Here is a 14054-nt window from a genome sequence, read left to right as displayed (position 1 = left end):
CATATGATGGCTGCCTGATAAAGAAACATTAGATTACACATTTAGCCCACTCTGCAGAAGTTTGAAATATATTTTACATATGGCTTTGGCCCACTGGTTTCCTGTACTTTTCACAAGCAAATATGCCATTGTTATTAGTAGAAATACAGCAAAATAAAGGCAATATGCAGCAGGCAGGCACAAAATGATCATTTAAATTCAATTCCAAAGTTGTCTGATTTCCTAGGTTTGTACATCCCTTTAGTATCATTCTCCCATTCTTCATGTGAATTTCCTTGAAACTTCACAATGTTATTACTAAAACATAGGTGAGAGGATATGTATTCTTTCTATAAACAAATGCATAAAAAGGAACAATCTTTATAAACCACATGTAAACCTTGTTCATACAAACAGGCTTAATTATATGGTTCCATTAATTATTCAGAAGATTAGATAAAACTGGCATGTGCAAATCAGGTGAGGGTGCTTCTCTTTTCTCTGGTGTGACAAGAGTAAGTAAGAATAATTATATGTACCACAGTAACTAGCAGTGTATGGTGAATACAGTGAAATTATAGAATGAAGAATAATACCTGGGGAGGGGTGAGTTTGCTTCTTCCAGTTGTTGGCTGTATGTCAAATGCACAGCACAATTTATGAGTAACTTCAGCACTGCTGGTGCTGCAAAAAATGGAAGACAGCATTGTCACTGTGTAGGTGATACAAGATGAATTTCTTCTTTGTAAAACACTTGCAACAGACTGCAAAGAAAAAATTAGCTTATGATATTGGAGAGGGAAACATCAAAAAAGAAGGCACATCACAAGCTAGCAACAAACGCCATGAAAATGTCTCAAGATGTCCCAATACTGGACCTGCAGAAGAAGTTAAGATGAAATCTATAGTGGTTGTTTCCTTACTAGTCTCTTTCTATTCAATGCTAGCCAGAAAACATCTGAAGAACCAGAATGTTTCTTCAAGAAGAGAATATGGAGATTCAGATAATATTTGTAGCCAACTCCCCCAGAAACTCATCACTCTTGAGGTTGGAGCTATCCACCATTATACTCCTTCAGAGATGCTCATATAAGAGATGACAGAATTGCAAATGAGATTCTATGCATTATATTTAATTTTATCTTATCATAGTCACTTAGAATCTTAGCTATGACCTTGAATTTGGTTGTATTTGTAATACAGTTCACCAGAGAGAAGCTGAGCTTCAACAGCATTAGATTTGTTATGAGATGTCAGATGTCTGCATCAAGTAGGATGACAAGTAGCTGAGAAATGACATTGGTGCTACCCTCATCTTAAATCCATCAAAAGAATAAAATCCCTTGCAACCAGAATAGCATCAGGATACTTATGTAGAACTTTTTTTCTTTGTTACTGGACAATTCTATTCTACTGCTATGCTGAATGATTTTTCTTGGTGTGTTTTCCAGCCATTAGAAATTTTTCAAATTTTTATAAGAGAGTTTAATGAGTTGTATAAGACAGTTTATTGTTTTATTCTGGTGGAATAGCATTATTTTGTCAAAATTTACAGAAGTCAGTAGGAATTACATCAGTGACCAGGTAAAAGGTGCAATTCAATGCTGACAGCTATACTTTCAGAAGCTGCAGTAGAAGAGATCATTTAAGAACAATGCATCTTACTGAGAGATGTGATCACATGAAAGTACTGGAAGGCAAGAACAGAGTCTATTTCTGTTTTGTTCGCAGTGTAGACATCACATTTAATAAATGCTCAAGACAGATGGCACATATGTTTTCTGCATAAGATAACCAGAAACTTATCTATTGAATGGAGTGGATCCAATATCATATGATCCATCTTAATCTTTGGCTTCAGGTTCCCAGGAAACCTTCCCTCTGAACAGTTGCAGAGCTTGTGATTTATTGCTGCTGTCACAGTGATGTGCACAGATCACCAGACTGAATGTGTTTTGCAGTGACTACTTGCAAGTGTTGGTATTTTTGCTTTGTTCCTACAAACACTATGTCTTCTGTCTTCTACAGAGATCTGTGTTTTCTTTTAGTGTCAGTGTACTCTGGTACACATTCAAACTGGCAGCACTGCAAAATGCTACCTCCAACCACTGCGAGGTCACTCCCAATAAGTGGAACATCACCACTTTTGGCTGCATGAGCCATAAGAAGCTTGATTTTGTTAATTCCGTTTGAATATTCACAGCTGTTTATTTGTTCTTTTATGTGGTCACTGCTTAATTAATTCTATTTGTTCATCACTGAGGTCCAGCAAAGATTTTGAGGAGGAATATCACACTAGATTTGTGTGAGAAATAAGCTGGTTTTCTTTAGAGAAGTTCTCTGCCTTCTGTAGTGTTTGTATCTTTCACATGGGAGTGAGACCAATGAAGAGCTGCTCGAGCTGCTTGGGCCCTTGTCTGGGAGATAATGCAGTGAGTTTGAGAATGTCCTTGATCATTATCCATTAAGCAATGGTTTGTTTTTTTTCTGTGTTCTGGCTTTCAAATCTCAGTAGTGTTGCAGATGGTTCTGAGGAAGAGGTTGCACTACTGCAATAAAATGAACAGATTTGCTGAGATGTTCAGGGTGCCAGGAGAGATCTCTATTCATGGCTCTTATAATTAATCTTCAAAATTTATCATTTGTACATTATTTTAAAATTTTCAAAGAAAAAATGCCTGGGGTTCTTTAACTTAAAAAAAAACCAAAACAAAACGGCAAAACAGCAAAACAAAAACCAACCAACAAAAACCAAAACAACATACCAGAAGAGTTTTATTTTCATTTTTGCTGCATCCTCTCTTGCTGCTCGTGAGTCTGGAGAACCAGTGACTATCTCCCAAGAAACCAGTCAGTTTTCTAACTGCTTGGGTGCTCTTCACATGCAGATGGTGGCAAATTGATTAATTGGCATGAGAACAAATGAGCTCTCAAACCTGCTAGTGTGTAATGAGAAAAAAAAAATAAAAAAAGAAGTAGTAGGTTATAGTGGGAAGAGCAATTACCCTGTAACTGTTAACATGGTGCATGCTGCCATTGCAGCAGTGCAGATCACAGCAGGACACATCTCAGGACAGACACAATCCAGGTCACCTTCAGGAAATCACTTGTTAGAAATACAGCTCCCAACACTCACCAAGATGCATGGATTGGGTGATCTACCAGACCCTCACATGGTATAAATGATCACTTCCAGGTGGCCTTATTGTTTTGTGCCAGCTGACTACACCTGACCCATGGTCTTTCTTTTTCTTTCAAAGCTCCAATCAAACATTTTAAATAAGTAGAGGCAAACAAAGGGAAAGGACAGAGAATATATTGAAATATAACTTCATTTCATATCTTTTGCTAATTTGTTTTTGAAACAACATAGGAAGTAGAGATATTGCAGTATCAGAGGATACTAATGCAATGATCAATTTTAAATTGGACAAATAAAATGCAGTCCAACAGTATTGTACAGGCTTCTGGTTTTTTAATATCTAAAAACAATCAAGGTAAATATTATATAAACCAGAAAAATGTTACATAAACTGCCATAACAGCAAAAGCTAAGTCTATTTACATTACCAGACAAAACCTTACCAGTGCATTATTTGTGTTATTCTTCTGCTTAAAACCAAGTGAGTGACTCACACCACACCCCACAACTCAAATCCAAAACTTTGTGCTCTCTGCTGAGGAGTGAATGGCAAATTGCTTGATTGTCTCTTTTGCTATTCATGCTTTCCCCAGGATGGAAGGCCTTATGCAATTTGATAGTGTAACATCAGGAATGCCATAAAGGCAGTTTTATTTTTATACCGGGAAAATTAAGAAAAAAATTGGTCTACTCACAGCAAATTTGGAGCCAGATCATCTATGCCAAAAGTAGCAATAACTGCAGTGTATAAAAGAAGCTAGAATTGATTGTGTCTTCACTAAAGCAGAGGACAGAGATTTGCTTATTTGATATAAAAATCTGGTTTGTAGAAAGATCGTTGATCTGCACATTAATTTTTATAGTTTATAAATAACTGACTAGAATCTAGAAAAGTCTTAACACTGGTTAGTAAAAGATAGATGAATGTAAATCCCTTATGTATTCAATGCAGTAAAAAAATGCTTGATATTCAAAATTACGTGTATCTAGTATTAACAGATCTGTTTTTCCTTTTAATCATATTAGATAGTCTTGAAAGAAACTAAAAACTGTTTTATATTCTTCATTTCCATACACCTGAAAGAATGGCATACCTTATTTTTTTGTCACATTGAAAATATTGGTCCAAATTAATATAAAATATATTTAATAAGATGAAGTTGAATTGGGATACCCAGACATATACTGTCTGAAGCTAGGCTTTCATAAATTGAAACATTTTCAAAACTTTGGCTCAAGATTTCCTTTAAGCTGATTTTTATCTCATGTCTTCCTTTTTTTTAGTATATAACCTCCCCTTCACATGCACATCCTTAATGGGAGAGCTCTGTCTCACTGGTGTGTTATAAGTGCTACCTCTGCTGTTTTCCCAAAATTAAAAAGTCAGTGACTAAAAGACCAGATCTTGCACATTCTTAGCCATATGAACAGTTTTTGTTCTTGAAAATATTCATTCTGGACTTGTGAAAGCTTTGTAGGTGCACATGGTGAGCCAGTACTGCATTGTGAATCTCCAGCAGGACAGGGTGCCATGGCACTAGGGATGGCATCAGCTAATTACTGATGACAGCAAAAGTGACATCCCAGGAACCAGCCCGTCACCCCGCTGGGTTCAGGCTGCTTCTTTCACCACGTGGAGTCCCAGATACTCACAAAAAAAAAAATCCCTGCAGCATCAAAGTTTTTGCTATTACATTTAGCTATATTTTAAATTAGCTTTTCATTTCCTAATTTTCACCTGTTAGGCTTCATTTGGGTATCTTATGCTTTATGATCTATGAGAATGTTATGAGAGACAGGTATAGAATAACAGAATAATCATGTGGGAAACAGATCTGGAATCTGAACCAAATTTCACGTAGGTTTCCATACACTGGAATTACAGGTACGTTTGGGGTATATTAATAGTGATAAATATTGAGACTTAGTTTCTTCATCTATGTTGTAAAAATCTTGTTTATCACTATTTTACTATTTTTACTCTTAGTTTTCATGATATCTTTTATTTGGACAGGACAATGAAAAGAGCAGCTTGTAGTCCATAATTTTTAAAAATTGTTTGTCGTTAGTTCCTCTTCTTTCCACGCCATAAAAGAGTAATGCTTGAACAGTAATAGCATTTTTGGGTTGAATTGTTTTATTAAAGTTGTGTAAAAAAAAAAAAAAATCAGACTTAGCATGATTTTTGAAACATTTGAATAATTACCATAAACAATATCCCTGTAATGAGCACCACTGACATTTTTTGTGTTCTTTTCATAGTAGATTACTGTATACTTGCCTCTAATTATAGCAAATCCTATTACATTAATTTTCATTGTACTGCTAATCTGATTAAAATAGTATAATGTTAACAGTCATACACATGATAATGACAACAGCTTTATACACTCTAAGCTTTATACACTCTAATGAGAACAACTTTCTTCTTGAAAGTGAAAAATGGTTTTCACATTTGTGATAAATGTGCAAATACACAACTAGAGATATAAAACTGTCTTCAACTCAGATTATAAACAATTTCAATACACTCAGGAAACATCCATCTAACTTTCAGACTTATATCTCATGAATGTGGAAACATTCCTATCAGCATTTAATGAAAGATATTAAAAATATTATTTAATTGGCTTTGCATTTATAAATTTCATATTTATAGTCTTGTAAAAATTATAGCTGGACATTTTTATTTTTAACATAAAAACAATTTATAAAATTAGGCATGTTCATAAATTTTGGCAAGAGAAACGCCTTAAATTTTAGTAATACTCTCTGTCATTTTGATCTACTTATCCTGATGAGTACAGGTACCATGCACAAAACTCACTATTGAACTGAAAAGAGGCAAGGTAAGCAAGTAGTTTCTCTAGACAACTGAGTACAACCACAGATTTTTCACAGTGGTTCTATAACACAACCACCACAGCAGTTCAGGCAGCCATATTTCTTTCTCAGCCTGTGATATTCTGAATTTTTGTTTTTCAGAATTTTACACCCTTCCTCTGGGGAACAGTAATTATCCCCTGCTTTTCACAATCTTTTATTTTCTTTTAACTGTTGGGTGCTTGGAGGCTTGCCCATCGGGCATAGCATCTAAAAATGAAAGCTATTCACAACTCCACATCCCAAAATCACAGCAAGGTCTGATCACACCTCACCTCAGAGCTGCAGAGCCTCACAGCTCTACCAATACCCAGTTAGCAAGATTCATTAATTGGATCTTTGTGTTGCAGATGGCAGTGTACTCCTTAGAATCTTTTTTGGGAAGCGATGTTCCTTACGCTTCTCCTTGTCTGCCTCTCACATTGAAATTGTGTGCTTGGTGATTTCTTCCCTCCAGTGGTTTTCTACATGAATAAGCCGTATCAGAGAGCACTAATGGAATTCATGCATATGCTTATTTTTTTCTACATTAAGCTTATTTTATCCTGTGAGAGGGTCATGCTTGTCAGGCATAATGTGATATTTGGATAATTTTGACTTCGGGTGGTTTTCTTTTCTTTTCTTTTTTTTTCCTTTAAGAGTAAAATCTTAGCATTACAAGCTTGCAAGGAACGGGTGCATCTAAAATCACTGGACAGTGGCTGTACAAATTCACTTTGGTCTAGCCTGAATTCCTCACTTTATTGGTATTCTTATTTCTGTAGTAATTTAAAATTTGCTTGTAATAGTACAAAGCAATTCCACATCAGACTTAAGAGAACAGCACTAACACTATTTGTATGGAAAACCACTTCTAAATGCTTAACTGTAGTGAAACAGGGATACTTGCTTACAAGTTTCTTGTAAATATTTCAATTTCTTAATCTAGAAAACCTTTTTTTCTTGATAATCCACAGTAAAGTTATTTATTCTGTGAATAAAGTCTCTTAAAATAATCTCTTTTTCTGAGAAAACAAGGTGAACGTTCTTTCCTTCCAAAGCAAAATTATTCACCCCTTTTTATTTTGGCAGCCCCAATAAATGATCAAAATGAACAGTTTCAGAAAATGCAAGGTAGTTTTAAATTACTGTCAGCTCATTACTGTTCCCAATTAGACCCACAGTTCTCTGCCACCAGTCAAGCCAGCCTATCATGAAGGCACTTCAGAGAAAAGTGAAAACTTCCCTTTGTGTATGTGGTCACTTACGCAGTAAAATGCCATAGGAAAATTCCTTCAAATGTTTCTGTTTCTTTTTTATAATGGTACTGTATGTATCTCTCCATATATATTTATATAATCTTCATTTAACCTGTACTTTATGAAAAAAGCAGTAAGAGATCAGAAAAAACCCTTTACATTATATTCAATAAATACATTAATGTGAGTACAAAGAAGCCCTAGTAGATCAGAAAAAGTCACAGAATTATGTATTTTAAATGCAGTTAGGAAACATACAAACACACACCTTTTGCTCACTTTTGAGGAGGGAGAAAATAACCCCAGAGGCATTGCATTTGACAAACTTGTAGATTTTAATGAATTGTTTTGTCTGTGACAGATATGATTCCTCTCTTTTTCTTTCTGGAAAGAAACTAGAAGCTGTAACAAGTTTACAGATGACAGACTGAAATAGCAAGGAAGTTGTTACAGTAGCTTTAATGGAAATCTTTATTAATATTATTACTGTAATTGACTACCTATACAAATTTACATTACTAACAACTCCTGCAGAAACAAACCTTCCTTAGTAAATAGGAACATTTTGATTAAATTAGAGATGGAGATCAGTCAGCTAATGTCATGTTTTAATGTCACTACTGTATTCTATCAGTCTGCAACTCTGCCACTTTACCAACTGTGTAATAAAAAGTTCTCAAATCATTTTAAATACCACAGAAGCACAGAACATGACATGTATCAAGATTTTTTTATCACTCATAGGAGTAAAAGTCAGCAAGGGGAAGAGGTTCATCCTAGAAGTAAACAAAATTCTAATTCTTCAGCATACACAGTAGCACAGTATTGAGAACTATATGGAACAGATGATGTAATGTTATTAGAAGTGTCTGTTATATGCACAGTACAGCTAAAATTAAGAATATCCTAGGATTCAAATAAAAGAAGTTATTTAATATTCCAGGAAACCGGCAACAAGTTTATTTAACATTTGATTTAGTTCTAATAAATTTTGCAAACCTAAAAATCAATGCAATTGAGTGTTTGAAATGTACCATTAAGGTCTAATCTGCCCTCAGAAATTGCTGATGCAACCATTATGTTACTAATAAAGATGTCAGTTATTCTGGTAATTTATTTATTTTTTTTGCCAAACAGTAGCTTATACAGGTTGTTGAACAAAACAAGCTACATCAGCAAATAAAAAAATATTTTTGCTTGTTCACCAGCACAGTTATACCAGTTAGAAATGCAGTTTCTTTTTCCTCACATTCTTGAAGAAAAACATTATCTGAAGTAATTTAATCATAGCCAAGACTTTAAAAGTGCATTTCTATAGTGTCTCTAAAGATTCTTTTGAGTCAGACCTAAATTTCCCCTCATTCTGTGAGCACAGTCAAAACTGACACAGGTGAGAGTTTGAAAAGGATGGCAGCTAGTGACAACTGGCACTGCAGGGTTGTGTGATGGGCTGATGATAAGGGGAAAGCAAGATAAGTTCTGCAATCCCATGACAGGTGTACTGAAATAAAATCTAAAGTCTGCAGGAGTAGATAATGCTGCAAAATCTTGCTTTGCATTCTCTGGAATCTCACATTTATGCTATCAATATTAAGATGGAAAAAATGAGAGGCACAACTTAGGATGAAGATAGCTTTGCACCACAATTACACTTCCTCAGTCTTAGCAGCTGATGGGAGCTCTTAGTGTTCAACTGCCTCAGTGGCACCCTCTAAGTTGCAGTGAGTCAGTCCTGACAACAGCCTAAAATCACCATGGCATGGGCCAAGACTGGCACACACACTGGCATTTAAACTCTACCTTCTCAGGCTCCTTCCATCCATTTTCTGGAAACACCACTGTCCTGGTGTAACACACACTCATCAGTGGAGTTGTGCCAAGAGCACATCCACCCAGTGTAGCAGTCACACACAACACTGCAGCTTGTAAGTGTGTGAGAGAGCAGTCTGCTCCTCTGAGCCAAGAGGTGCTCAGGAAGGTCATTCTGGAGACAGGCTTCAGAAGAGGCCAGGGCTTCACAGACTGTAAGAAATAGATTATACAGCTTGTTCTAAGGTAAAGTCTGCAGCTGAGTTACCTGAGCAAATAAAATTAAGAAATTACTATGGTTCTGCTTGGTTTGTACTGAAAAAAAACCCCTATGAAACAGCTATGTTAACCTAACAGGAATTAAATTGTTTTTAAAACACACACTAGGTTCAAGAGGTGTTTCAGCTTTCTGCAGTGAAGGAGAGTTTATTCTGTTAGACAGAATGGATCTGGTGGAGAACAGCAAATAGCACCAGAGAGTCTCTCTTGCACAGATCTCTACCTCAGAAATGCTGGTCTTAGCTCACAGGTCCATGCAGGCCTGGGAGATAACAGTGGGATGTCTGTGGGATGCTTCCCCTAATCTGGAAGTTGCTGATTGACTCCTGTTAAAAACAGCCTGTTCATCTAAAAGGCAACAAAGACAGGATCTTTTTACTCTTTTAGCATGCATGCAAAACATTGGTGCTTGAAGCAAGATGTCCTGAAAGGCAATAGATAATAGAGCCACACTAAGAAGGAACAGATGCAAGGAAAACAGAAATAATGCCAATTAAAACTAGAGGATAAAATGTCTTCATTAATAACTGGTTTTTATCTCTGTAATGCACATCAAGAAGTACAGAAGATGATGCATAAAATGGACATAAGTTAATTTGTTAATACCAGATGGACAGAATACAATAGTTGAAAACTATAGAGCTATATTTGGAATAGCTGTCATTATTCAGCAAATTGAAATAGATTTAGGAATCCCTATTGAATTAGGAGCAGGACTCACATCAGAGACTTCTAAAGAAGTTTTGAATATATACCCAAGCTTCACTCTAAGTCTTTATGCAAGGTACTGTTGTCACATTTCTTAACTCTTTTATAGATAAATACTTAAAACAAATACATGTCCCAAACTTGCCAATGTGAAGATGAAAAACAAAAATGTTGAGCTTCTCTAATATGCAGTTCCTTTACAAAGTAAAAATCTCAGACAGCTTACCTGCTTCTTCCAGGTTTATCAGCTTTCAGTGAATAAAGATATGGGAAGTGAATAAACTTCAGTTCCTATATCCTTAGATTCTACAAAGATCTACAAAATTTTCACCACTACAACCAGATTAAGACTAGATTTTTTGGGGAAGAATTTCTATACGAGATGTATTTTTATAACTAACAGATGTTACATTCAAATATTTAATAGTAACAAATAACACTCAATATTTAAACTAATACAATCTCATCATTATTTTAGTTGGCACTTCCTACCATTTTAAGGTGTATATTATTTTCTTAATAGTAGTGCACAAATATAAATGACTACTTCAATTATAATGTCACTAGCACTCTGTTAATGTTGTCGAGATCAAAACTCAGCCCACACTTACTCTCTTATGTGTGGGCAACAAGAGTTTTTTTTAGCCAGCTAATGATGACTAGATACAAAGAAGGAGAAAGCAACGCGTTTGTTTTAGTGTTCTTGGTTCTAAGGCAAAGCAAGATCTGTACAGATTTTCAAACTAATTTGATATACTGTGTATATATTTACTTCCCAGTTAGTATACTAAGAGCATTGTTTAAGTACAACAATTAATGCCACCCCCTTAATCTTGCTAATCATTTCAAGTTAGCTATCCCTCATTGCTTGTAATGCCTGAGCTCTTCAAAGTCCAAGTACCCATTAACAGTATCTTGAGAGCTGGAGCTGTACATGTTCACACTGGACATCAAGCTGCTATTTGAATTTTTTAAAGCATTTGTGATACAAACATTTGTGCACATTAGATTTCTTGGCTGAAAATGCAAGGCCATTGAACTCATTAACTACAGTAATGCAACTATTGTGTTTCTAATTAAAATCTGTTGTGCTTGTTAAGTATTGCATTTATCTTCTCTGCTTCCTGTGCAGTGAATAGGCCTAGGCAGAATGCAGCCTACTGCAGTGTTGAGGTATATATTATACATTCACACACTAAAAAATCACTGAAATGCTCATCTCTGAGCCACAAAGTGACAATGTTATTCACATTATTTCTTCCTAGCTGGCAGTGCCACTTTAGGACCTCAACTCTGGGTAAGGATTACAACTCATACTGTTCACGTTCTTGCAACTTAATGAAAATTTGTTACTTCAGCGTGGATTTGTTCTTATCTGTACTCTGGAAAATATCTGCACCCTGTTTGCAGGGTATCCCAGGCCAAAGTGCTTCCCACCACCATTGATCCATGTGTCCAGCTGGGTGCTACTCCTCACTTCAGGGATGTTTGCACTGAGAGTTTCTGATTGTACTGTACCAGATGTTAGAACTTATTCCAAAAGCACTCCTCAGACACCACTGCTGTGCTGCAGTTAGTGCTGAGCTTGAGGAGGAAGAACAGATTAAAGCCATGACAACTGTGTCACACCTGAGGCCACGACACCACTACGTGTTCAGCTATTTGTGCTTAAGCACCCAGAAGGTGGGCACCCCTCTAAAATCATCTAATACTTTTAGTTTGGCTTTGTCACCATATGATTCCCAAACACACTTCAGTTGTTTTCCTCTCGTGGAAAGAAAAAAATAAAAAAGGGGCTGCCTTCCTATTCCGTGGCCTCACCAGGGTTTTTAGGTGCTGCCCGTGCAGGTGCTCGGGGTAGCTCTGCGGTCCCTGTGGGAGCTGCCATCCAGCCGCCCCTGCTGAGGGAGGCTTGGCGGGACGCGCTGCCCCCTCTGCCTCAGCTCAGCTGCCGCGCTCACCCTCAGCTCACCCCTAGCCATCCTCGCCTCGCCTCACCCCTGCTGACCTTCCCCTCACGGGGCCGCCCCGGCAGGCGGTGAGGTGTTTGCCCCGCTGCTCGCTTGCTGCGACCCCACAACCACCGTTAAGGATTAAAATAACATGGGGCTCCTCTAGGCGCTAATGGGATTAGAGGCGAGGCCGGCGAGGCGCGGGCAGCGCTGCGGCCATGGCGCGCCTCTGATGGCGGGAGGGCAGCGCGGCGGCTGCGCCTCATGGGCGGGGGCGGGATACCCCAGGTAATCGGGCAGGGCAGCGGGGCGGGAGCGCCCCGGCGGCGGGCAGGCATGGTGGGGAAGGCCTGCTCGCCCCGGGGGCCAGGGGAGGCGGCGGCCGCCCGGAGATAGCCCAGGTGAGGAGAAGGCGAAGCGGGGGGCCTGGTCAGGGGCGGGGAGCGCGGCGCGATGGGAGCGTGGCGGGGGAGAGGGAGGCGCGGCAGTGGGTCGGGGGAAAAAGCGCGGGGGGCTGCGAGGAGAGGAGTGCGACAGCGGGAGGAGGAGAGGAGTGCGGGCCCGGGGGAGGGCAGAGCGCGGCGGGAGGCGGAGGAGAGCGTCAGCTGGAGCGGGGATAGCGGGAGCGCGGCGGGAGGCGGAGGAGGAGAGCGTCAGCTGGGGGCAGAGATAGAGGGAGTGCGGCAGGAGGAGGAGGAGAGCGTGAGCCGGGGGGGCAGAGAGAGAGGGAGCGCGGCAGGAGGAGGAGGAGGAGGAGGAGGAGGGGAAGAAGCGCGACGCAGGGACGGCAGATGCCTGGAAATAAAAATTTGATGATTGCATGCAGCGGCTGGAGAGACTCTGTCGGTGGCGGCGGCGGGGACGAGGCAGGGACAGGGGGGGCGACGGCAAAATGAAGTATCAGAAATACCTGACTGTCTTGCAGATGGCCATAGGGGTGACCGCCTCCAACAGGGGCAGTCTGATGCCCTTAAAGAGGAAGCTGTGGTGAGTAGGCACAAACGGGGCCGCGGGCACTGCGGGCCGGGCCGGGCCGCGGCGGGACGGGCGGGCGCGGCGGCGGGGGGTCCCCGCGGACATGAGGGGCGCCGAACCCAGACCCGGCCTGCGGCTCCCGGCCGGCATCGCCGGGGCACAAAGTTCCCGGCGGATTCGTCGCCAGCCGCATGGAAACGCCGGGAGGCGTTGGCGGTGCCGGCGGAGCTGTCCGCGCCCGGCCCGGCGGAGGACGCGGCTGGAGCAGGCTCCGCTCCCGCGGGGACGGCGCTGCCGGAGCCGGCACAGCGGCAATGGCAGCGCGGGCTGGGGGAGCGGCTCGGCGGGGGCACCGCTTGCGTGACAGCCCCGGTGTTGCCGCCGATGTAGCGCAGTGTGCTCCCGCCCCGGGCTGTGCGGAGCCGGGTCCGAATTCCCTGCCCCTGCTGCTGCTGACAGGTGTACCGAGAAAATGGGAACAAGGAGCCGCAGTTCCAATAGATTAGTGAGCGCCAGAGGTAGTGCTGTTCAAATATGGTCATTTTTCCTTAAACCCTGCGTTTCCCCTCACTGATTCTCACTCCTTTTCTGCTTGCTTCGTGTGTGCTGAACTGATTTTTCTGGATGAATCAACAACACGTTATGAAAAATGTATTAAAGTATAGTGGTGTAATGTGGGTGAGTAGGGCAGCGACAGGCGTGTGGCACTGCAATACCCAGTCACTCGTGGGCGGGCAGGAGCCCACCGTGCGCTCCATGGGAGCAGCGTGCCATCAGCAGGACGGATTGTAAGGGGGAAATATTGCCAGGTCTTCTGAGAGGAAGATGTCAATCACAAATCTGTACACTGAGAATTTCTTATCTGAAAAGAACCAGGAGTAATATTAAGGTGGTAGTGGTCATGCAGTTTTCTTTCACTGTACTTACCTGGCCCTAGTAAAGCAAAGCGTCAGAGAAGGCATGATAGGTCATTTTATTTAACCATAGCTAGTTTGCAAATAAAAATATTTTCATGTCAGCAGTTGTAACAAAAGTGGGCCTTACATGAATTGTAGAATGTGGGGGTTTTAATACTTTGTTTTTCCCCAC

At 40.3% G+C, this 14054-nt stretch overlaps 1 protein-coding gene and 1 long non-coding RNA gene across 15 annotated transcripts in view; one reads left to right on the top strand and one right to left on the bottom strand.

The window, feature by feature from the left end:
* The window catches only part of TJP1 (tight junction protein 1), a 189492-nt gene that overhangs the window by 20363 nt on the left and 155075 nt on the right, over positions 1-14054 (top strand). For 2 of the 13 annotated variants that reach the window (XM_064388981.1, XM_064388974.1), the window contains exon 1: positions 12727-12977. The exons of 10 other annotated variants lie outside the window; for them this stretch is intronic. In XM_064388981.1, coding sequence (XP_064245051.1) covers positions 12811-12977 — 167 coding nt within the window. In that variant the 5' untranslated portion in view covers positions 12727-12810. Of the gene's footprint in view, positions 1-12726; positions 12978-14054 lie in introns of those variants that run through there. One more of the 13 variants, XM_064388976.1, reaches the window with a different exon arrangement.
* On the bottom strand, positions 1245-3973 carry LOC135280750 (uncharacterized). 2 transcript variants are annotated; one of them, XR_010347598.1, is made up of 3 exons: positions 3116-3970; positions 2745-2915; positions 1245-2528 (listed from the first exon to the last, which is right to left on the bottom strand). It is a non-coding gene; the product is annotated as an uncharacterized LOC135280750 (long non-coding RNA). The 2 variants fall into 2 exon arrangements; XR_010347597.1 differs by having other exon boundaries at positions 2745-3973.

This window comes from Passer domesticus, chromosome 14 (assembly GCF_036417665.1).
Source record: "Passer domesticus isolate bPasDom1 chromosome 14, bPasDom1.hap1, whole genome shotgun sequence".
NCBI classification, from domain to species: Eukaryota; Metazoa; Chordata; class Aves; order Passeriformes; family Passeridae; genus Passer; species Passer domesticus.
Note: the sequence above shows the minus strand (reverse complement) of the source record. Positions and strands in the feature narration are given on the sequence as shown.